Source organism: Agelaius phoeniceus, chromosome 13 (genome assembly GCF_051311805.1).
Source record: "Agelaius phoeniceus isolate bAgePho1 chromosome 13, bAgePho1.hap1, whole genome shotgun sequence".
In the NCBI taxonomy this organism is placed as follows: Eukaryota; Metazoa; Chordata; class Aves; order Passeriformes; family Icteridae; genus Agelaius; species Agelaius phoeniceus.
Window position 1 is genome coordinate 6,130,913 of NC_135277.1, and position 23,663 is coordinate 6,154,575.

Below are 23,663 nucleotides of genomic sequence, written 5' to 3' on the forward strand. Positions count from 1 at the left end.
CACCCCCAGCCCTGGCTGAGCCCTCTGTGAGCTCCTGGGTCACTGCTGAAGTGCTCCCATCAGCTCTGCCTTTCTGAGGGGGCTGCACTTCTCATTAGGCTAATTGCTAATCAGCAGGCATCCTTGTTTTGCTGCTGATCAGTGTGAGAGCAGCAGGGCAGGTCAGGCAGCAGCGCCCTTGGCTTGGAGGGCGATCCCTGCCGAGGATCAGCGCTGGCCCCTGTGGTTATCATTGAATTAGTGCTGCCCCTGTGCTGCCAGCAGCCACCTGGCACTGTCCCCAGCACGGTGACCAGCCCAGGGCACGGCAGGGAGGGCTTGGATGCATTTCCAACCTGGACCTTGGGATCTGACACCAGTAACAGCCACTGTCCAGCCAGGGCTGCTGCCATCCCCAGCACCCCCAGCTCACTTCAGGTGCCTGCTGCCCTCACTGGCTGCACCCCTGAGCCCCTGGGGGCTCTGAGAGGCCCAAAACCATGTTCCTTGCAGGAGAGCTCAGTGGAGTTACACTAAAAGGAGGAAGGATTCCAGGATTCCAGGAAGGAAGGAAAGATTCCAGGAAGGAAGGATTTCAGGAAGGATTCCAGGAAGGAAGGATTCCAGGATTCCAGGAATGATTCTAGGATTCCATGAAGGATTCCAGGAAGGAAGGATGGATTTCAGGAAGGAAGGATTCCAGGATTCCAGGAATGATTCCAGGATTCCAGGAACGATTCCAGGAAGGAAGGATTCCAAGAAGGATTCCAGGAAGGAAGGATTCCAGGATCCCAAGAAGGATTCCAGGATTCCATTAAGGATTCCAGGATGGAAGGATTCCATGAAGGATTCCAGGAATGATTCCAGGATTCCAGGAAGGAAGGATTCCAAGAAGGATTCCAGGATTCCATGAAGGATTCCAGGATTCCATGAAGGATTCCAGGAAGGAAGGAATTGCTCCAAGGCACAGCTGCATTGCTCCCTGCATGAGACAGCACCGAGCCCCTGGGCTTCTCCCAGAATCCCTGCACCTGCTGCAGCCAGGCAGCTCCTGCCAGGCACAGGTGGTGGCTCCAGCCCTGCTGTGCTGGAGCTGCACAGGGACAGCCAGTGTGCCAGCCAGCCCAGCTGGGGCACAGGGACACAGAGAGGCCAGGGAGATGCTGTGAGGTGGAAGATAAGCCCAGCAGCTGAGCTTGTGGAGGCATCCTCCTCTCCCATGGGAAAGGGATGCCTAACCCTTGCCAACTCCTCTGCAAAGCTTCCTATGGGAAGTTTCTGGCACTGGGAATGGTTGCCAGCACAGGATTAGCAGCCTGTTGATTTAGAGGGCTTATTACAGGAGCTTAATTCTATTTTGACAGATGAAAGTAAGTCAATTATGGCTAGAAATAGCTCTGAATTTGGGTTGTGGGATTTTTTTTTTCCTACCTGTCTTCCCCTTCTGTGAGTTGTGGCATCATTTCCTTCCCTTTCCTTACCTCAAAGCCAGTGTTTTCTGTGAGATGCCTCTCTGGCCCAGGGAAGCCTCTAACACTTGGGGCAGATGTGGCACTTGCTCATTATTGCTGCCTGTGAGGCACCATGGAGCCACTCCACCCCTCCCAGGCTGCCCTAGAGCCCCTCCTTGCCCTGCTCCTGGCAGAAATGACCCCAAAACCTGTCCCCTACCCACCCCCAGCACTGACACAACCTGAGCTGGGGCAGGAAACACCCAGCAGGGGCCAACTGACTGCAGAGCTCAGACTCAGAGAGTGCAGGAGAAGGGCTCACAGAAATCAAGGAACATTAATGCTGAGGCTTTTTAGAAGCTACAGAAGGAAATTGCCATCCTGTGAGATGAACGGGGTCTAGTCAGGATCAGAGGACAACTGCTGCCATAAGTCATCTCCAGCAAAAGTCACTGTCTGCCTCAACTCCCTAAATGCCTAAAGAATCATGATCCTCCTAGAGAAATAAAGCACAAAAGCAAGAGCCTACCCCATTCCCAAGTTATTTATATGAAAATCTCACCCCTGGGGCTCTCTTTCTTTTATAGCCTCCTCATTCCCACCATTCCCAGCTGTGTCTCCTGTACACCTGAAGATCAGGCAGAGAACAGAAAGACCTTTTCCTTCCCTCAGAGTAACACCAGTCACCACCACCTGGCCCTGTTTATGTGACCAGCAGGACCAGACCACATCACTCCCCTCCCAGCCAGGCTCACACAGGAGCTCCCTGACTTGAGGAGCTGTGTCAGACCTGTGTCTCTGAAGCACAAGGTGACAAATCTCATTGCCAGCTCAGTGCTCACCCATTTCTCCATGGAAAGCCCTAACCACAGGCTTGGGAGTTATGGTGATGCCCCAGGAAAGCCCTGGAGGTCTGGATATTGCTAAAAGCCCTCACACTCAAAGAGCACAGCGGGGAGCCCCTGCTCAGAAGTTCTTATCTGTCACTCTCATATTTTCTGAAAAATCCTCTTTGCCCAGCATTCTTCTCCTGGGAAGCTGAGAAGCCTCAGAGAGGGATGAAAACAACAATTATCTGATTGCTTCTCCTGTGTTTTGCTGCTTTGGAATGTGGTTGGAGATTGTTTATCCAACACGTGAATTGTTTTAACTTAATGACCAATCACAGTCCAGCTGTGTCAGGACACTGGAAGCAGTCAACAGAGAAATTTTTATTAAAAACTTCTGTAAGTATCTTTTCTCTTTAGTATGGTTTTAGTATAGCATTCTATAATATAATATAATATAATATAATATAATATAATATAATATAATATAATATAATATAATATAATATAATTATAGAATATGATAGAATATAGATTATAGATTATAGATTATTATATAATATAGCATTCTATAATATAATTAAAATATAATATATATGATATATTATAGAATATTATAGAACATAGATTGTAGATTATAGATCTATATAGATAATACATTATTATAGAATATAGAATTCTATAGTATAATATAATTAAAATATAATATATATGATATATTATAGAATATTATAGAACATAGATTGTAGATTATAGATCTATATAGATTATAGATTATTATAGAATATAGAATTCTGTAATATAATATAATTAAAATATAATACAATATAATATAATATATAGATTATAGAATGCTATACTAAAACCATACTAAAGATACCTATAAAAGTTTTTAATAAAGTCTGGTGACTGCTTCCAGAGTCCCAGATTCCATATGATATGGTATGATATGATATGATATGATAAGATAATAAATCAGCCTTCTGAGAACATGGAGTCAGATTCTCAATTCCTCCTCCAGCCTGGTGACCTCACAAACACCACTCTTATCTAGGGACCATCCAGCACCCCATCCTCATGGTCTGCAGAAGGGAACAACTGGTGCTGTTTTCCTGCAGGAAAACAATCTGTGGGTCCCAGCAGCCCAGGGATCCCTTTGCAGCCCAGGGGCTGCTGGCTGGGAGCTCAGCAGAGCGGCGCTCACCCTCGGACCGCGTGCAGCAGGCGCAGCGAGGGGTAGGCAGTCCTGACGTTGATGTGGTGCTTCAGGATGAGCTCGTTCACCCACTCCACCCTCTCCTTGCCCCCCTTGGCCATGAAGGCTGGGATCCAGAGGATGCTGCCGTTGAGGCTGTGCAGGCGCTGCAGCAGCTTCTCCCGCCACGTCTCGTTCACCAGGTCCTCGAAGGCGCGCTGGATCACCGAGGGGTTCATGGTCACCAGGTCTGTCTTCATGCCCACGTCCTGGGAGTACTCCTGCACGGGGGCCAGGTTGCACCTGCAAAGGAGAACACCCAGCAGCCCTGTTTAATGCACTGAGAGAGGGCAGCGACGGGCAGGAGTGGGGTGGGGTGCCAAAAGCCACCAGGGCTGGTGACATTGCGCCCGTTCGCCCGTGCTTTTGGGAGGAAGAGGAGGGAGAATGACCCTCTGCAGTAGTGATGATGAGCCATCTCCATCTCAGCCACCATCCCTCAGCACGATGGCACGTGCACACATCTCCCCCTGGGACAAGGCTAATATCAGCCACAACTGTGGTGTCACCTGGGTGGTTTGCAGGGAGTGTCAGCTCTTCTGGTGCCTCTCCAAGATAACATCAGCAACAAAGCTCCTGTCTCTGCTCTCATGGCAGCTTTTAGACAAAACAGCCTTTTCCATTCAAGGAAAGCACTTCCCTCTTAATTCCAGCCCTGCTGGAGTAACACACTCCCAAAGGCCTTTTCTCCCCTGGTGAGTCTCTGCCAACAGCAGACCTGGTGGCACCGTGGTGATACTGACACCAGCAGGAGGGGGATGCCAGGACATGGTCTCCACAGGGTCTGCCTGTCTGGAGGCTCTGACCCTCAAAAAACACCTTTTTCTGTAGTGTTCATTGGTGCCTCCTCTCAGATTGTACATGTGGGCATGGGCCATGTATCTCCTGTGCCACAGCAGCCTGAGGGCTGAGGGCCTGTGGGACAAAGTGCCAACAAATCACCCTGGTTATAGAGTGGTTTCTTACAGCTTCTTCAGGGGGGTCATCTGTGTCTGTGCCATGCCCATGGCACAGGACAAATGGCACTGGGAACCAGCTGATGGGGAGATGCAGAGAGATGCTCCCCCAGCATCCCAAAAACCAGAGGCTACCCATGTGTTTGCACACTGAGTGCTCTGCTGTGGTGTTTGACAGTGAAGTTACAGTATTTAACAAACAGGAATTGCATCCTAAGCATCTGCCTTGATAATGAGATATTATTACTGTTTTCCCTACTTACAGATGGGAAAACTAAAGGAAAATCTAGCTACTGGCATGGGGGCCTTTTGATTGACTCATTACAGGAATGAATTCAGTAAAAATAAACATTGGAGCTGTATCCTGGACACAGACCCAATCACTGGTCACTGCCAACCCTGCTGAAAAGGCTGCCTGGATGGAGCAAACCATCCTCAGGAAGATGCAGGTTCCAGCAGTGGCTCAAACAACCTACAATGGGAAGTGTGTCTGTGCCAGACCTCCACCAGCAAATGGCTGGGGAGAAGCTGCTCAAAATCCCCATCCTCACATCCAGAAAAGCTTTTCTCCAGCAGTTTTGCTGCCTGACATGAATGCCCCTCACTGAACTTTGCCAGAAGCACAGTAAGCAGTTTTTCCCTCTGCTCACTTGTGTTCCAGTGGAGGATGATGCTCTGTCCCCTGTGGGCAGGCTGGAGCTGCCAGCAGCCAGGCAGCTGGAGCAGCAGGGCTTGAGAGGGGGACAGAGGTGACATTATCCTCATTCCCACGTCACACCAGCACCGCCTCTGTGAGCTGCTGATGGATTGGGCTGTCCTTGTAATAGACTCACCAGAAAACAAATGTCTGCATGTACATAAATCATCTGTGGATTCCACAGCCTCTCAGCTAACAGGGGCATGGGGCTGGGAGGGCAGGAGCTCCTCCTCTCCACTTCAGACACCTCCAGAAGTGAATTTGGTGTGTCCCAGCAGGGCTGAGGATGTGCTGCTGCAGGTCCCTAGGGCAGTGCAGCACTGGGGACAGAGGGGACTGTCACACCTGGGCATGTGGTGCCAGGGCATTGTGTGGTGCACTCTCATGCTCAAGGGCAGAAGTGAATCAGGTTTGTGAGAGCCCAGGTGGGGTTTGTTTGCAAGAGGACAAACCTGAGAGAAGAGGAGGTTGAGGGGGTGAATGGTGCACCATGAGAAGAGACAAGGTGCACCTACAAGAACACGTGGGGAGCACTTGGAGATGTGTGGAAGGGTTTCCAGCAGAACTCTGAGTGCACATGGAGCTGTGAGGCTGTGCTGCCCCAGCTGACCTGGATTCCAGCCCCTGCACTGCTCCCAAAGCCCCTCTGTGTCACCATCACATTTTCTGAAAAATCCCTTCACCAGGATTTCTTCTCCTGGGAAGCTGAGAAGCCTCAGAGAGAAATGAAAACAACAATTATCTGGTTGCTTCTCCTGTGTTTGCTGCTTTGGAACGTGGTTGGAGATTGTTTATCCAACAGGTGGCTGTTTGATTGGTTTCATGTGAATTCTTTTTACTTAATGACCAATCACCATCCAGCTGTGTCGGGACTGGAAGCAGTTCAGGAGCTTTAATTAGAATCTTGTTAAGCCTTCTGTAAGTATCCTTTCTCTATTCTTTAGTATAGTTTTTGTATAGTATAATGTAATGTAGTGTAATGTAAGTGATATGATATAATATAATATAATATAATATAATATAATATAATATAATATATTATAATACAATATAATGTAATATAATGTAATATATTATAATATAATATAATGTAATATAACATAATATATTATAATAAATATAATACAACATATTATCTTATATTATAATATCATGTGTGATATAATAATATAAATAAATACTATAGAATATATTATATAATATAAATATATTAATGTAATTAATTATTCAATTATTAAACCAACAAATTATTATAATTATAATTATTAATTATAAATAATGCAATCAAGAATTATATCAATATAAATAGAATATAAACAATACATAAATTAAAAAGAAATAAAAATAATATGTAAAAATAAATAAAATCAAATAAAATAATATGTAAAAATAAAACAGCCTTCTAAGAACATGGGAGTCAGATTCATTTCCTTCCTGCCACGGGGGACCACAAAACCTCCACGCCCTGTGCTTTAGGAGCAGTGCCCTCCCTACCTTATGACGAAGCTGTGAGCGTCGATCTCGGGGCCGCAGCCACTGCTGAGCAGCACCCCCGAGTTGCCCACGATGGCACAGCTGGGGAACTGCTTGCCCTTGAGGGGAGAGGTGCGGGGCAGCAGCTCGTACAGGTTCTGGGACACGTTCATGGTGCTGTCCCTGTCAAAGACATAGTGGATGATGTCCCCCGGCTTCAGCGTCCCCTTCAGCACTGAAATGTCCTTCTCTGCATCCAGGAACTTCAAGATCTGTTTTCTGAGCACAGGGAAGAAAAGAGCCTTGTCAGGTGAGGGGCAGAGATAAGCTGGGTCAGGTGTGAGATGAGCTCTTGCCTCCTGGCTGCCCTGACTCTCTGGCCAGTCCATCTGACCATGCTCTCCAGGCACAGCTCACTAAAGGACATCTCCATCTCAATGCCTGCTCCCTCTCCACTCATCCCTGCCCAGGGCAGGCCACCACAGTCAGCTCACCATTAGTGAGGGTCCCTGAGTTGATTCAGGGTCTCCTTCCCTCTGTGACCCATCACCTGCACACACAAATTCCACTTGGCCTGAAAAACAGGGGCTCAAGCGCTCCTTGTTTTGTTGTTGCCAGGCCAGCTGGCTTAGCTGAGAACTCATTTCCAAGCAATCATTTACAGATATGAAGCCTATCTCAGCAGGAGGTAAGTCTTTTTATTTCTTCCTTGACTTCTTTAGATGATACACAATTTGCCAGCTTGCACTGGAGAGGACCAAATCTGTCTCTTGTCCTACAGGTAATTACCAGTACCTGATCTTCAAAGAGAGTGTCTGGTTGTGTCTCCATTTGGATGAGGCTGGTTTAATGTTGTGCTTAATGCTTTCATTACTTCTGTCAACAACAGCTGGAGATGAGGAGTCATTTATTACTACTTCAGCTCTAGAGAAAAGAAAGTCAGGGAGAGGGAGACAGAATCCGTTAGCATCCCAATGGCACTTCTAATCACCATCTTCAGCTCTGGCTGCTGGAATTCAAACTTCATCAGAACAGCCAAATTGTAGTTATTAGCTAAACAAGAAGTGAAAGCCTGTTCCTATTCTGCTGCACTCAAGCAGACAGACAGAGATCCTTAAATACCCGCTCGCTTCCACGAGCACAGACTGACAGCCAGGCACAGCTCCACAGCAAACACACCATTACACACTGAGCTGCAGGGAGGCATGCACAGAAAAACACACAGTGACAGGCTGGCAGGTGGGCACTTGCAGACAAGACACCCCAAAGCCCCCAGAATTCACTAAGAAACTTCCTAGCCAAGGTGGCTGCCCTGTTGCCTCGTGGTCACACATGAACATCCCAAAGTGGAGCCAGCTCAGCTCCTGGAGAAGATTAAAAAATCCTCACCAGAGAGGAGCAACCCTCTCTTCAGCCAATGGAGAAATTAAATTAATTCAGCTGAGCTGCTGGGTGCTGCTTGTGTGACTGGGCTGTGAGCATCCTGTACTAAGAGGGGCAGGCTGGCTCATTGGAAACTTTTTTCCTCTTTAGAATTGGGCACAAGGATTTCAGCACCCATATCACCTGCTCCAGACCAAGAAATGAGCAGCTTCCAGAGATCACTGGGAGACCCCAGTGTTTAATCCCTGCTCAGAGAAGCAAATCAGCCCCAGAACTTTTGTGACATTAAAATCTAACTGCTTGAATTGAAGGAGCTTCCAAATATTTGGTTCCAGCCAGCTGCCCTCCAAAAAGAAAAGCCAAGCATCTCATCAAGAAGCTGCGTATGTATCTGCAGACCCAAAAAAGCCTTCACACTTCAGAGCACTCTGAAAAATACACAGCCAAAGCACTTGCTATCAGCTAAAGGGAATCTCCCTCTCCACTGCCAAGGGCTTCTTCCAGCTGGGAAATGCTTTGTAAATAAGTCCATTTATATAAAGCATATAAACCCCAGGGAGGGAGCAGAGTGAGAGATGGGGCAGAGGTGGTGGCCCAGGCTCATGGACAAACATCCAGCTCCTGGGAAGGTATCTCCAGCTCAGGGAAAGAGCTCCCCAGGACACACTGTGGCTCACACTGTATAATGTGTCGAAATGGCAAGGAAATGTGTTTATAAATGCTGGCTGCCAGTGTCCTGATGTGTGTGTGTACAGTACCTCTCCAGAGGCTGCCAGTCTGTTGGATTTGTTTGCTTCTTGCATTTTGCTGCATCACTCATGTCTTGGAAACCTTACCTAGAAGGTGTCAAAAATCGTGACTGAAGTAGTGTAAAGAAATCCTGGGAATAACTCTGGGGTTTTTGTTTTATCCATTTTCTGTGTTTTGGTCGTGGGTGGTGACATCATCACAGAATGATATCACTCCTTGCATGCTGTCACAGAGCTTTTCAAACATGCCACTTGGCAAGGCTGGGCTGGCAGGGAATCTTTGTAAAAATGACACAGAGAGACACTGAATGGGGCTGGGAATGACTCTGCCACAAAGGGATGTTATGGGAGTGCACTGCAACAGAACTGGAGCTCTGATCCCAAACACAGTGATCGCTCCTCTAATAGCACTTAAAACTATGGAAAATAGCAACTCTATCACTGACTTATTTTCACAATAAGTAAACTCATTCTCTCAATCACCACAACTTCCAGATCCTTGGTTATTTGCAAATGATTATTGCACTGAGCTGGAAGAAGGAAGGGGGGGAATGATTAGGAAAATGCAAAGCAGAAGTGAAAAGGAACAGATACATTTGCTAAATAAGAACAGCACTATCCAGCGAAGAGGAGAAGCAGATTAATAGCTGCCTTACAGCAAAAACAAATGAACACAAAATCTAATTTACAAACCTATTAGATTTGCTATGTAAGCTGTTCACAGCTGATCTGATTGTACCTCTGCCTCCAGAACTCCTGCAAGACAAAGGAAATGCATTATTTATAATTCCAGCTCCTTTCTGCCAAGCATTGTTCAACAGTCAAGAGATCCTGCTCTGAAGGGCTCTGAGCAGAGACACTGCCACGCTGCCCATGTCCCACCCATCCAGAAGGGACACGTCCTGATGCCTCTGAAGGGCTTTTCATCCCTTGTCACCACTGCCCTGCTGTGACCATGAAGCCATTCTGACAAAGAACGCCCCGAGCCACCCCAATTAATAATTCCTGTGTGATCTAACCAGCCATCACAGACATCTGGTCCTGCTGCCACGGCAGAGTGCGCCCTACAGCTGCATTAAATACATCTCCCCTTCTCTTTACCAGCCAGGTGTTAGCAGCGCACACAGAAGCTCTCCTCCATCTCCAGCTGCCAATGGACTTGCCCTGTCCTTTTCAGGCAAGGACTGAATGATCTGGACAGATCCCACTGCTGTCTTCACCTGGGCTTTTAGCTGAGAACATCCAATATCTCTGTTTTACACAGATTGAACGACTTGTGGAGACCTCACACTCTCAGTGTACCCTCTCCCAGCTCCCAGGGACCCAGTCCAGACCCAGAGCTCCACTCCAGCCCACTCCAATCCTGTGAGTGCCTTCCAAGCCCTTCTCCCCACCTTTGGTGGGACTTGGCTGAAGCTCCAAGGCCAGCTCACCACAGTCATTCACACGCTGGAGCTGAGACCTGAAGTGACAGCAGTGTCACTCCCATGGCCTGACACCACCCCACAAGGAGAGACAACAGACCAGGCTGACCAAGACCTGTGGGAATGAGCAGCCAAAGTTTCCAGCACCTCCATGAAAATATAATGAAGAACAGGTTGGACCAAGCTCCTTCAGAGAACCACACCATTCACAGGAGCTGTGAATCCTCACTTAAATACACACAAGTGTTGGTCTGCATCTAGCTGGCTGCAGAGCTCCTTCTTGCTTTAGCTTGCTGTTTTCAGAGGGGTCACAAAGAACAAACCACCCACTTTGTGATGCTCAAGGGAGCTGGGCTCCCATTCAGACACACTTTAACCTCCATGTACTCATTGCTCTGTTTTATTGTTCCTGTTGCACAGATATCCCAATGAGCACACTCATAAAGAGAACCAAATTCTCTTCCAGCAGAAATATTGCTACCCAGAAATATACACCTTAATGAAAATGTATCTCAGGAGAATGTATTTCTACCAGTTCTGAAAAAAAAAATCCCAAATGCATTAGACAAAAATGAAAGAGGAAAAGTGCGTGTGAGTGTGCTTGGTGCCATTAAAAAGGATTTTCAGACTTGCAGGATGCCACATAAATCCCCTCATTAGGCTGAGCACAGCCCTCAGCACCACATAACATCAAACCCTTGGAAATGCCACCATGGTTTTCCCTTTTCTCCCTCCTGCCAGAGACCATCCACGGCCAGGTCAGAGCGATTCCTGCTCTGCTCTGTCCTTTGGCAGACCCGAGAGCCTGCGAGCTGTTTCATTTTTTGGTGCATCAAGGGAACAGCAGGGCTGGCTCATTCCTGGAGCCTCGTGGCATTTAACAAGGCTCCACATTAATGGGGTTCACTGCAGGGTGTGGGAGCAGGCTGGATTAGTGTGCAAACCACGCACCTGCTCAGAGACATCTCCTCTGAAGGAGCTTCCAAATGGGATTCACACTCCTTCACACTCGCTGTAGGACAGACAAAGCTTAGAGAAAGAAATGGGTTTTTTTTTTCCCTGAATACATGCTGATTCACATGTGAAAGGAAAAAAGGTAAATTAGGAAGTAGAGAAGACTGTTCCCTAGGTGTTAGTTCCTACCTCATCCATGTTTTGTGGCTACAGCAGGAAGGATTCAGAGCATCACAACGTATTATTCAAATGCATTTACCCAGCCTGGCTTCACATGCCCCCAGTGACAGCTCTGTGGTGCTTCCTCCTGGAATTAAGGCAGGTGTAGGGGCTGGAGATGCTGGATGTGAGGAAGACAAGTTGAGAGCACCTCTGCCTGTGTGCAGCCTGGTGGGGAAGGGGACTGGCTGCCAGCTGAGAGTGCCTCAAGGACAGTGTCAGGGGTTACCCTCTCCTCCTCACACACCGTGAAAAGCAAAAATATTGCAATGCAGACAGAGGAATAAAGGGTTCTGCTGTCATAAATGAACAGGGAGGGGGCAGCTCAGTGGTGGAGAGAGCAAGGCTCTGCTAACCACCTCCCCATGGCACTGGGATCACTGCTCTGCTGGCCACGATGCTCTCGTGGATACCTGAGATGCTGGCAGGGACACTGCACCCTGTGCCAGGCTTGGCTTCTCTCTCCAGGACAGGGAGACTGCCCAAAGCTGAGACATGGTACTCGGCTGAAGGTCTGAGCTGCTTTAGTGGATCTTAAAATGCTCCAAACTGTCAGTCCTTGGTGCTTTGTGCGCCACTCTACAACCTCAGGACGTTTTCCCTGCAATCTCCCTTTGTACAGTGGAAGGCAACGTGTGCTGTAGGATGCTCTGGCCCTGTCCAGCCACCCTGCTCAGCTCAGCCTCTGGTGGGTCCCAGCCAGACAAACCAGCTGCCCAAAACACTGAAACTGAGCCAAGCACAGTATCCTCCAAGGTCTGCCACACTTCACTGCCAACACAGGCAAGCCAGTTCCCCTGTATGCCTTCACTTCCCCCACCTGGGAAGAGGAAAACATTTAGAAATGGAGGGTACTAATTAGGAAGCACATGTTAAAAAAAAAAACCCAACAAACCACAACAAAGAAACCCAAAAAACCCAGTCCATTTTATTACACCTCCCTGACCTGGAGTTTCAAATCTCTTTGCTTCAAAAGGCAAAGACCAACCTCGATTAAAATAGCACAGATAGCATTGATTTTGAAAAGCTTTCTAGTGCTACACTGTGTTTGGACTGAATTGCCTTATTAATCTAGTTGTTATCAGTTTCATTGTATAGCCAGCTCCACAAAGTACCAACCTGCTTCCTAATCCTATTATTTACAAAACATTTTTCTTTGGGCTTCTGTTGGGATGTTTTCCAGTGATAAGTTGCATCTATATGTGCTAATGCCATCTTACTGACTTATGCCATCTTTTCTTATTTTCTCTGAGATTTTCAAGCTGCATTTCAACTATCTAAGATATTATATAGGTCAAAACGTTCTGTGCTCAGATCTAAAGTGACACTGATTCATATATCAGAGGATGTAAAAGAAAAATTGTCATATGGTTCAGGTCCTAATTTTCTTGGATGAATAACTTGTGACAAAATCAGGTATGCAAAGACTCTTCTATTCACCCCCTGTGAATGGGCCTGTTTAGGAGTTTTATTTCCCTTTTCATCGTTTCCTGCTCCTTAAATGCTTCTCTTAATTGTTGCTAGGTAAGTTTGGTCTCGCTCGGAGCCACTCGGACACGTGAAATCAAAGCTGCTTTGACTGAGCAAGTAGGTCACAGAGCCTGGTTGGGAGAGCAGATCTCCACCAGCAGACTCCACATGTCCACGTTCCCAGGCTCACTAACTAGAAAATGTCTTTTCCATTGGCTATTTTACAATGCCCAGCCCCAAGTCCTGCTCCCCCCCAAGCGTTTGTGGCAGGTGATACGCATGGGAAGTGGAAATTTCAGCCACACCCAACCACACATTTCATAGCTCACAGAATAATTTGGGTTGGAAAGGACCTTAAAGATCATCTCCTTCCAACCCTCCCGCATTTAACCACATTTGTGAAGCTCATTTCTGGTGGAACAAAACCCCTGCCTCTTCCTTGGGCAACTCAAGTCCTCCTCTTCTCTCTCCTCCACATAAAAGTTAAGTAATAGTCCCTTGGGGGATTATTAAACTGAATTTATCCACCTGAATTCCCCAGGAAGAGAGTTCAGAGTGCCACAATTTTTACCTGAGGGGTTCAAAAGACTAACACCTACTAATTAAGTTTTCACAACCTGCTTTTATGATAGGTGCATTTTATGATCCTTGTTTTACAGCTGGGACACTGGGGGTGAAGTGGCTTCGCCCTTAACACCAAAAAATGAGCTCCACAAGCCAGGAGCAGGCACTGTGAGCTTCCAGCAGACCTGTCCCCTTGAAAATGCTGCTCTTTACCTGCTGGGTGTGGCTCTTGCTGGGTGAGAGGACCCAGAGGACCACAGGAATTCATCTGCAAAGGTTTCACTGGCCCAAAAAGCAGCCAACAGTCTCCTGAGATGGCTGCAGACTGTGCCCATTAAGGCAGTCTGTATCTATTTTGTATTTTATATTTTGTGCACTTTCCTGGCACTGTCCCCTCCAGGAATGCTGCTCCTTCCAGGCTCCAGCATCATCTCCCCTTCCTGCGACCCATCTCATTAAATTCTGGGGGGAGCTGGCACATCAGACCCTTGCAGGCCACTCCTGGGACAGGTCACCAGTTGTTTTGGAGGCTCCCTCACCCTGGGATGTGGAGGAGACTGTGCTGAAGAGAAGTGGTGGTTGCTGGGTGGTGGATGTGTACCCACACTCCCCAGGCAAGCAAGGGATTAATTGAGAAGATATTTCCAAAGCAGCTGTCTGCTAGGACAGAAGATCCTGCAAAAACTCTTGATGAGATATCTGAAATCACACTTCCATGTGTTTAAAAAATCTCACTTGATTATATTGTCACAGCTTGGCAAGCCCAAGTGTCAAAAATTTCCTAAATATCAGGTGCTACTTTTAGTGTTAAAAGCTTAACTCTAGCAAGTCATACAATCACATTTGGGAAAGTGTGCCTGTATTATGGCTTTCAGAAACATCACCTGGGCTCCCAGTGCAGGGCTGGTACATGAGGAGCAGCCAGGCTGGCAGAACAGCATCTTCCAGCAAGCACCAGGGAGGCACCAGGCAATGGCCCCACTGCTGCTCATGGCACTTCTCATGGGGAATAATGTCTCTGTCCCCCTGCCATTGGCTTTGAGCTGTCTCCTTGGTTATTCCAGTGCTTTAATACCTTTCTTATCCCACCTTCCCTGCCAGTATGGGTTCCTAGATGGTTCTGTTTGGATTTTGCTTTAGAGAAAGGAAGAAAAATAATCACTGTCAGGGTAAGATGGAATCGAATGAATCTGAGACAAATGGGAGAAGTCAATGAAGGAATAGTCTTATACCTGATGGAACTGGACATAACCCATAAATGGGAAATGCAGATCTGTCAGTCCCATGCAAAGCAGCCTTGTTAATTTGGTCACCTCTTCCCACACCTCAATCCCACCTCCACAACATCACCCACCCTGCAGGCTCCTTCCCAGAGACCACAAGAGGATGGGAAGGTTGGGAGTGCTCAGTGTCCCTGCCTGGCACTGGCTCCACATCAGCTCTGCAGTAAATGTGAGCAGGGTTTGAGCCCTGTCTGGCTGAGAGCCACGCTGAGCAACACTGCAGGTGTCTGCTGAGGACACGATGGGATAGACACACATGAGCTTGCAAAGCAGACATCTATTGCTGAGTAAGGAACATGCCAATGAGTCTGAGACACTTCTGAGACAACAGCAGTGGCAAATCAGCAGGAATGGTGCAGCTCTGACAGCAGATGGACATGGGGCAATGGGAGATGCAGTGGCAGCCTCTCACCAGGGCACTGCTGGGGATCACTGGGGTAACCAAACCCCTGTCCCTGCCTTCAGCTCTGGGCACAACCCAGGATCAGCTTTTCCTGAGCCACAAAAGCCTCTCTGGCACATGTGGAGTGTCAGCTCTCACATCCACGTGCATTTGCCACAACATCAGCATGGCCTGACTCAATCACCTCAAGATGCTCTGGTCCCATCACTGCTCTAAAGGCAGACACTTCCCCCCTCCCCATCCTGAGTACTGGCAGGACCTTATTCCCTCCCTCATCTCTAAAACATTATTCCTGGCAGCAGCTCTTTTTCTCTGGCTGTGTTAATGAAACAGCCAGCAAAGAAACAGACATTGAAAGGGGCAAAAAACATCCAGAGGGGCTTGGGACCAGGCAGGGTGTGCTTTCTAAATTTCGTGTATGTTTGTGTCATTTAGTTTCTTTCTCTGTTTTTTTCCTTCTGGAAGGGAGAAGGTAAAAAAAAAAGTTCAGAGAAGATAGAGAAAGTAGCTGAGACAAAAGCCTCCCTGCTTACAAAACATGTCTACACCATACATTTGTCCTGAGATAATTTTTTGTGCTAACAGAGCAAAGCTCTCAGGGAGCACAAGCAGCAGAGCATCAGGCTTGCAGCAGAACCTGTCACCCTGAGCCTCTGTGCCCCAGAAACCAGAAATCCCAGTGGCTCCTGCAGCATCTTGGGTGCCACATACCTTGGGAGATGGTACAACATGAACCATTCTCATGTGGGGCTGGGGGCCCCTGGGCTCATCCTCCTACACCCCTCTCATCCCTTTTCCCAGTGCTCTGTGCAGCACTCTGGAATACTGAAGGCCTCATGTGGTTTCTTCTTTCCCTGCTGATGCAGATGCTGAGGGACCTCTCCTGAGCAGAGACACCCTCCTGGGGAAGCTCTTCTGTATGAGCATCCCCAAAATAACATAAATAACATCTGGTGCCTACACAAAGAGGGCTGTGAGTGCTTGGGTGAGAGCTACACCCCACAACCAGCAACTGAGCCATCCCAGGGCCTTCACAGTGATGTAGATCCCAGATCACAATGTTAAGTTGTCAAATACTGAAAAGTCCGTGATGGTTTCAGAGCTGGCCTTCCTCTCAGCACCTCTGCTCACAAAGCTACCATGGAAATCCAGGCAGCAGTAAGAAGTTTAATTACCCACTGAGCAGCTGCTGGTTGCCAGCTGAATGTGCTTCTGGGTGGCTGGAAAGGTGCTGGAGATGCCTCATGATGATGTTTAACCTTTTCAGGGGAAACATGGCCACTGTTGTAGCTGCTGGCCAAGAGCTGACTGATATCCCTGAGGGTGCTGGCAAAGCCTGGCTGTAAGAACCATCCTTGGATTCAGAGCTGCCAGACACATGGGGGATACCTGGAGCCCACTGGATGCCTCGAGACAGCACCCCAAAACTGTGACAAAATGTGCTTTTCAAGGCAGCCTATGGAGAGCACTGCATGAGGAGGGACAGTGTGCTCAGCACGAGGTCAGCGAGCCCGGGCTGGGCTTTGTGCATGTTTGGGATGTCCCAGGGGGTTTCTGCATGCTATAACAAGCACCTGATTTGCAATGGCAAGAAGCATTCAGACCTAAGTTTGGAAAGGGCTCTCACCCCACAGGGCTGTCACTGCTCAGGCAGGTTTCAGCAGGGCTGTGCCCATTCCCTTGGATCACTCCTTCCACTTCCCAATCAGGGCCAATTCTGCTGCTGCTGAGGAAGATGCATCTCCCAAGGCCACCACCGCCATCAAGGCTGCTGCCAGCCAACACAAGGATTTACAGTGGAAATGTGAAGAAAAAGGAGCTGTAAAGATACTCTCCTTTTTTTCCCTCTTTCTTTTTTCTTTCTTTTTCTATTGCATTGCAAGGGACTGAGAAGCTGACACCTGTCTGCTCTGCAGTGGTGTTTGTTGAAGGACACCTGGAACTCTGCACCTCCAGTGAATTTACTTTGCCAGGGAACTTGCTTGTTTCCTGAGGCCACTGGAGATGGAAGCCAGAGAAACAGCAAAATAATTATTGTCTAATCTTGTACTTTGGGCTTATTTCTTGCTGCTGAGGATGACCCAGGCCCAGGGGAAACAAATGTGGGAGGCAATTAGAAGTCCAATTTTAGTTTGGTTTTGGAAGAGCTGGTTTTTACAGGAACTGTGCCTGATGTATTTAAGGGTTGCTATTCTCAGGGATGAAAAAGCAAGATACCTGTAGAATCACAGAATCATACAGATTAAAAATATCCTTTAAGATCACTGAGTCCAACAGTCATCCCAAGACCACAAAGTCCAGCATGAAACCATGTCCTAAGAGATCTTTTAAATTCCTCCAGGGATCATGGCTCCACCACTTCCCTGGGCAGCCTGTGCCAATTGCTTGTCAGACCTCTCAGTGAAGAACTTTTTCCTACTATCCAATCTAAAACTCCTCTGGTGCTAGTTAAGGCCATTTCCTCATCTTATCATTAGGACAGCCTGAAAGCCCAAGGAAAGATAAAGGCACTCCTGTTAAATGCTTTTCCTGGAAGATCAAAAGCCCATCTGCCATGTGAGAGGAAACCAACCCCTCGAGTTCATCCCTGCTGGGGGAAGGCTGGGAGGGGTGGAGATGCCTGGGAAAGGCTGGGAGGGGTGGTGGCAGCAGCAGGATCTGCTGTGTCACTGCTGGCCCTGGTCCCAGAGGATGCTGAATCTCTGAATTCACCGTGAGCTGCTCAACAAACCTTCCCTAAGGGAGCCAGCACTCGCAGCTCCGTGCTCTCTGCTGGGACAGAAAGGGTTCCTCTGCACTCCCAAATGCAATTCTGCACTTGCAGGGTTAGAGGTGGTTCACAAATAGCCCACCTGGGCAAAAAGGAAACCTGGAGCCCTGCTGGGAACTGCTTTATTGTCTCCATTGCTCTGGTCACATGAACTGGCCTGGCTACAGCAATAGTGCATGCAAGAAAGGCTGGCTGGTGATTTGCATCCTCCTACCACAGCTCTCCTCACCAGCAAGGTCAGAAATTTCCTCCTTGGGGGTCCTGTAAGCTGCTGACAATCAGTACTGGGCTGAGGAGTAACTTTTCAACAGACTGGAAATCCCTTAGCACTTTTGGCTTTTCCTTTTTGTTTCACTTGGGGGTCTGTGAGTGCTTTCCATCCCGCTGATCCCAGCCCTCCACTATTCCACCATTCCCTCAGAGCTCAGCTTAATGTGGACAATCACTTCCCAAACCTGCTCCAGGCAGGAGCACAGGGCTTTGGATGTGTTTTTGGCAGGAGGTGAGGGAGAGTTTCACGGGGAGGAGAGGGAGCTCTGCAGCCAGCCTGGAATCGGCTGCTTGTACTTCAGGTTATTGTCAGAAGAGCTGCAATCAAAGCCTACCCTGAGCATTTTCTTACTCAAATCAGTGCTCCAACATTGCTTTTATTTTCCAGCCTGATGTGTCACAGAGCTTTTATTAGAGCCCTGCCATGCCCAAGGAGCACAAAGGTCTCCTCTGGCTCCATACACATGAGCACTTCCAGGATGTCTATGGGCTCCTCTCCTGCCGAGAGCCATCCCTCCTCCAGCCCAACCTGGGTAATTGCTGCCCACTGTGTGAGGGCACAAAACGCTTGTTGGGAGAATGCAGCACTTTCTCCAGCAAAACTTTCTGCTGGAGAGCAAGCCTTAGACTAACTCTGGGCTGGGTGCAGTAAATCACAGCCTGGAGGATGCAAGCAGGACATTTATACCTCATGGACCAAGCCTGACAAGAAGCGTTACGGCTGCAGCCCGCTCACAGCAGGTGCAGCAGCCTCCATAAAGGACACAAAATCTCTCTTCCCGAGCCTTTGAAAGGCAGCTGTTAGAAAAGGGCACACGAGGAAAAAGTGGCAATTTACTGACAAGCTCCCAGGCAGGCAGGCCAGCAATATCAGAGACTCCTATCCGTCACTGAGAGCGAGCAGAACATAATTCCTCCTGTAATCAGGATGGAAAGGCATGTGGTCTGGGCTAGCAGGGAAAAGGTTGCCTCATATTAAGACCAAGTGTCAAGTGCTCCCTAAGATGGCTCAGACGCTAATTCGAGAAGTCACCTGGTGGCAGCGGGTCACCAGCTCCCTCTACAGACAACCAGGACACAGCCGGACCCCTGCAGAACTGCAACAGCAGGCGCACACTAACAAAGAGAGTCCCCTTAAACCGGAGCGGAATTCTCCTCCTCACCGGCGACAACAGTGACCCCAGCGGATGCCAAATCCTTTGTTTTGCTCTGCGGGGACAGGTGTGCGGCGCTGCCCCATCCCGGCGCGGATGCAGGAATGGCTGCGATGCCATCAGCGCTCCCCAAGGCAGACGGAGCGCGTCTTTTGTTCCCTGCCAGCCAAACAAAGAGCGGGAGCGCTGCATGGAAACGCAGGCGCCACCGGGCTGCAGGAAAAGTTCAACAGCCCGGAACCAGCTGCCCGTTCGGAAACAAAGTGCCAAGACCACTCAGCACAGCAATACCTCACGGAGCAGCACACACCGGCCAGTGTGTCCCTGCCCGCCAGCATCCCACCAGCATCCCACCAGCATCCTGCCTGCCAGCATCCCATCAGCATCCCACAGCCCCGCCACACAAGCCACACAGCCGTGGGTGACACGTCCAGACAGTGACAAGGATGTAGCAGGGGGAAAACCCGCACAGGGGTGGCTGCAGGGTGGGAGGAACGGGCTGAGCAAGAGCGACGCAGCATCAGGAGCGAGAAACTGCTGAATTCTCATCCTTGCCCCAACACCTCTTTGTTTCAGCATCTCCCGGCTGTGGGAGGTGGTCTAAAGATGTCTAGAGGAGTGAGATGGGACTGCTTAAGGCACAAACATCTTTCTCAGAAGCCTGTGACAGGCAGAACAGCTCCAGCTGCCCTCGGCTCCTACCTCCCTTCACCTGCGAGGCGGGGAACTTATTGTCCAGACAAACAGCATGGCTTCGGGCTTTTTGTCCTTTTGCCAGTAGTGTTATATTCTCTCTTAACCTAATGAACGTTTTGTGTTTTCTTTCTGAAATTTCTCAGTGTCTGCAGGTGAGAGAAATCTGCTCCCCCCCTCTCCCACCCGAGCGAGGAACGTTCTTCCAAAGACAATCCAAATCACAGGCAGGGGGCAGGGTACGTGTAAAAGTGGGCAAGCTGTTCGCTCCTCACAGTAATTAGAGAGTGTTTCCATGCCAAGGGAAAAGAAGAAAAGAGTTGCACCTGCCCGTGTTTCCCAGCTCCCCCTCAGTGCCACCAGCCTGCCAGGGGACAGCTGGGCAGCTCCTTCCTTCCCTGCTGCACTGACCAAAGCAAGGGTGGGCTGGGGGGTCTCAGGGAGGATGCTGAGCCACACAATACAACAGCCAAACATTCCTGATGTGGGGGAAAGCTGCACGAATGTACAGCACCTCCCAAACCTCTCACAGAGAGGAGCTGCTCCCTCCTGGACACACAGAGAGCTCCTGGAAAACTTTGGAAGGGTCTCTTCTCTGCACTGCTGTGCAGTTTTGCTGTCACACAGTTCCCTTTACCTACAGGACCTGTTAACAAAAACACTATTATGTGGCTCCCACAGTTGAAAACCCTCTATCATCCCCTGACCTGCTGCAGATCAGGCACTCTGCTCTTCCATGTCACCAGAGCAATACATTTCAGCCAGGTCAGAGCACTGTGCTCACCATTCCTGGCACCATGGCAGCACACAGGGATGGAGTGCCCATTGTGCCAGGCTTCTGTGCTTCTCTTACTGTGTTTGGGATGCAGGAGCTCATCAAACCCAAAACACTCCAGAGATCCAATGGAGAAAAGTGGGTGGGAGAGGACAAAGCAAGAGAAAGGTTCGGTTTGCCCAACTTCATGATTAAATAATATGTAATTAACACAGCAGGGTCCCACCTTTGCTCTGTTTATCCCCCCGTGGGAAGCACAGCTGATGTGGGCACTGATCTGCGAAAGGTTTGGTGATCATGTGCATCAGAGGGCTTGGGACCCAGACCCTTCTTCACCCCCTGGATGCAGGGGGCTCGTCTCCTCTGCCAGTTCCCTGCTGCCCTGCCATTTCTGAGGCTGTGTGGAATGAGCTGCTTGCTGCTCCTACAGAACTCATCTGACCCTGCTGCTGTCCCTGCCGCCGCACAGCTTGGCAGAACTTCCTCGGAGGAGCTACAGCAACAAACTCAGATGCCAGGGTTTGGAGATAAGCAGCCAGCAAACAGCCAATTTCCATACAATGTATAGAAAAGAGGGGAGAAAAAATACACAATACTGGGAATCCCTAATGAACCGGAGTGAAAAACAGGACAAGTAAGTAACAAAACAGAATAGATTTTCAATAAGGGCACAGCAAGTTCTAGTGGGTAGATCTAGGAGATAGGGGAGGAGAGAGAAGAAAGAACAGAAGCCGGAAAAGGAGATGAGAAGAAAGCAAGGGGATCAGAGCAGCCTGTCCAATGGGGAGGATGCATCAGAAAATTTTAATTTCCTTTATTATTATATAGATAGTGCCAGCTCATTGCAGAGCAACAATTCATCTACCCTGGTAACCCACAGTCTGGTGCTGGATGTTTCTGGACAAGGCTACTGACCTTTAAGCACTTCTTGCCTGTGGCACTCAGCATAACATAACAATGAAACAATAAACAAAAATCCCTGCATTTCATTTATCATCTCATAAAGGTGCTTGTTTCAGTGTAAAAGCTGACAAAGCCAGCTGGTCCCAAACAGAAAGACCTTTGTGTCATTTGGGCGCCCCGAGTGCACACCTCATTACTAAAATTATTTGGTTTTCCACATTGCTGTAGCAAGTTCCTCAAGTTAATGCAAACCCTCCTCTTTGCATCTGTTCCTCTCATACCCTAAATTTCCAAGCAGACCTCAGAGATGGGGTTTATGGGGTGGGGAGGGTGTTGCTCCTCAGACTGAGGGGCTGCTTTAGCCCCCTGCCATACATGGCACCTGCAGGTAAACACCAACCATGACAGTGATCAATAAGGGGTGATCATGAAGCATTCCACAGGGACACATCAGTGGGTTAAGCTCTCTGCTCCATCACCCCCACCCAACTGATCCCTGCTCAGTCTCTTCTATCCCACAGGCTGGTCCCTTATCCACCTGCAGACTGCTCTGTTATCCACCACTCCCATCAGCTGGTGCCCTCTCCACCACACCCATCTGGACCAGCAGTGGCACCTAAGCCCCCTGGGCTGCAATTTGCCCCACCATCCCTGTCCAGCAGAACACTCACACCCATACCCCACTTAGGGACTGCTCCATCCGTCCATCAGCACCTGAGCACTGCCCGTGCCAAAATCCCTCTCTCCAGACCAGGATCTGCTCCAACATTTCTAATCAGACTGGTACCCACTTCAGCATCCTTATCCAGACCTGTACCTGATAGAGCATCCCTGGACCGGTACCTCAGCCTCTCTAAAAGGACCTCCACATCTCTAACGGGAGCGGTACCTGCTCCAGCATCTCTGCCCGGACCGGTACCTCAGCGTCTGTAACGGGGCGGTACCTGCCCCGGCATCCCTATCCGGACAGGTAGCTCAGCATCCCTAAAGGGACCGGTACCTGCTCCGGCATCCCTGCTCGGACCGGTACCGCCGCGTCTCTAGCGGGAGAGGCACCGGCTCCCGCAGCCCTGCCCGGCCCGGCGCGGCTGTCCCCGGCCCCGAGCCCCATCCAGCCTCGTCCTGCCCGGCGGGCCGGTCCCGCCCGGGGCTGTCCCCGGCCCCGCGGAGCCGCGCGGGAGCGCAGCGCGCTCCCTTCCCACTTGGGCACGGCAAAACCCAGGAGAGCCGGAGACAAAGAAACTGTCCGGGCTCCCGCCCCCTCCTCCGCCGCCGCCACCGCCTCCTCCCCGGTGCCCAGCACCGCTCCGCGCCCCTTCCCCCGCGCGGGGACGGGGGGGATTTACCCGCTCTCCTCCTCGATCTCCGAGATATCGGCGAAGATGAGGAAACCGACGAGCAGCGTGAGCAGCGCCAGCGTCCAGCCCCGGCACGGCAGCGGCATGGCTCCGGGGCTGGGCCGGGCTGGGCCGCTCCGCGCCGCTCCGCGGGGTGCGGAGCCCGGCGCCGCGTCCCGGCTCGGCGCCGCCGCCGCCGCCCGGCGGGGCCGCTCCGCCCCTCGGCGCCCCCGGCCCGCCCCGCCGGCGCGGGGAGGCTGCGGAGGGGCGGGGAGGGGGCGCTCGGGGCGGGCTCGGCCCCGCCGCCCCCCGCCGCTAAAGTTTGCGGCGCGGCCCCGCGTCCCGCACCGCGGCCCGGGCTGAGCCGCCGCCGCCGCCGCGCCCTGCGAGCCCCCGCAGCCCCGGCCGGCTCCTGTCAGCCCTCGTCAGCTCCTGCAGCCCCTCCAGCCCCGGCCAGCGGGCTGCGCTCCTCGCCGCTCCGCCGTCTCCTCCCCTGCGCCCACCGCGCGGTGCGGCGGGGTCGGTCCTGGCCGGGGAGGGGGTGGGCACCGCGCAGGCGGGGCGGCTTCTCCGCGAAAGGACAAAAAACTGTGATAAAATCAGACAGCGGGAACTCCCGCGCGCGGTGTCTTCTCCTCCTTAAAAAGAGAAAAAAAAAAAAAAGCTGAATAACT

The 23,663-nt window shown here is 50.0% G+C and overlaps 1 protein-coding gene across 1 annotated transcript in view; it reads right to left on the reverse strand.

Annotated features, from left to right (window-relative positions):
* The window catches only part of ST8SIA2 (ST8 alpha-N-acetyl-neuraminide alpha-2,8-sialyltransferase 2), a 32,734-nt gene extending 9,506 nt beyond the window's left edge, over positions 1–23,228 (reverse strand). The window contains exons 1-5 of the mRNA XM_054642203.2: positions 22,999–23,228; positions 9,464–9,526; positions 7,434–7,562; positions 6,660–6,917; positions 3,462–3,755 (exon numbers count right to left, since the gene is read on the reverse strand). Coding sequence (XP_054498178.1) covers positions 3,462–3,755; positions 6,660–6,917; positions 7,434–7,562; positions 9,464–9,526; positions 22,999–23,096 — 842 coding nt within the window. The 5' untranslated portion in view covers positions 23,097–23,228. The remainder of the gene's footprint in view (positions 1–3,461; positions 3,756–6,659; positions 6,918–7,433; positions 7,563–9,463; positions 9,527–22,998) is intronic.
* Positions 23,229–23,663: the final 435 nt, after the last annotated feature.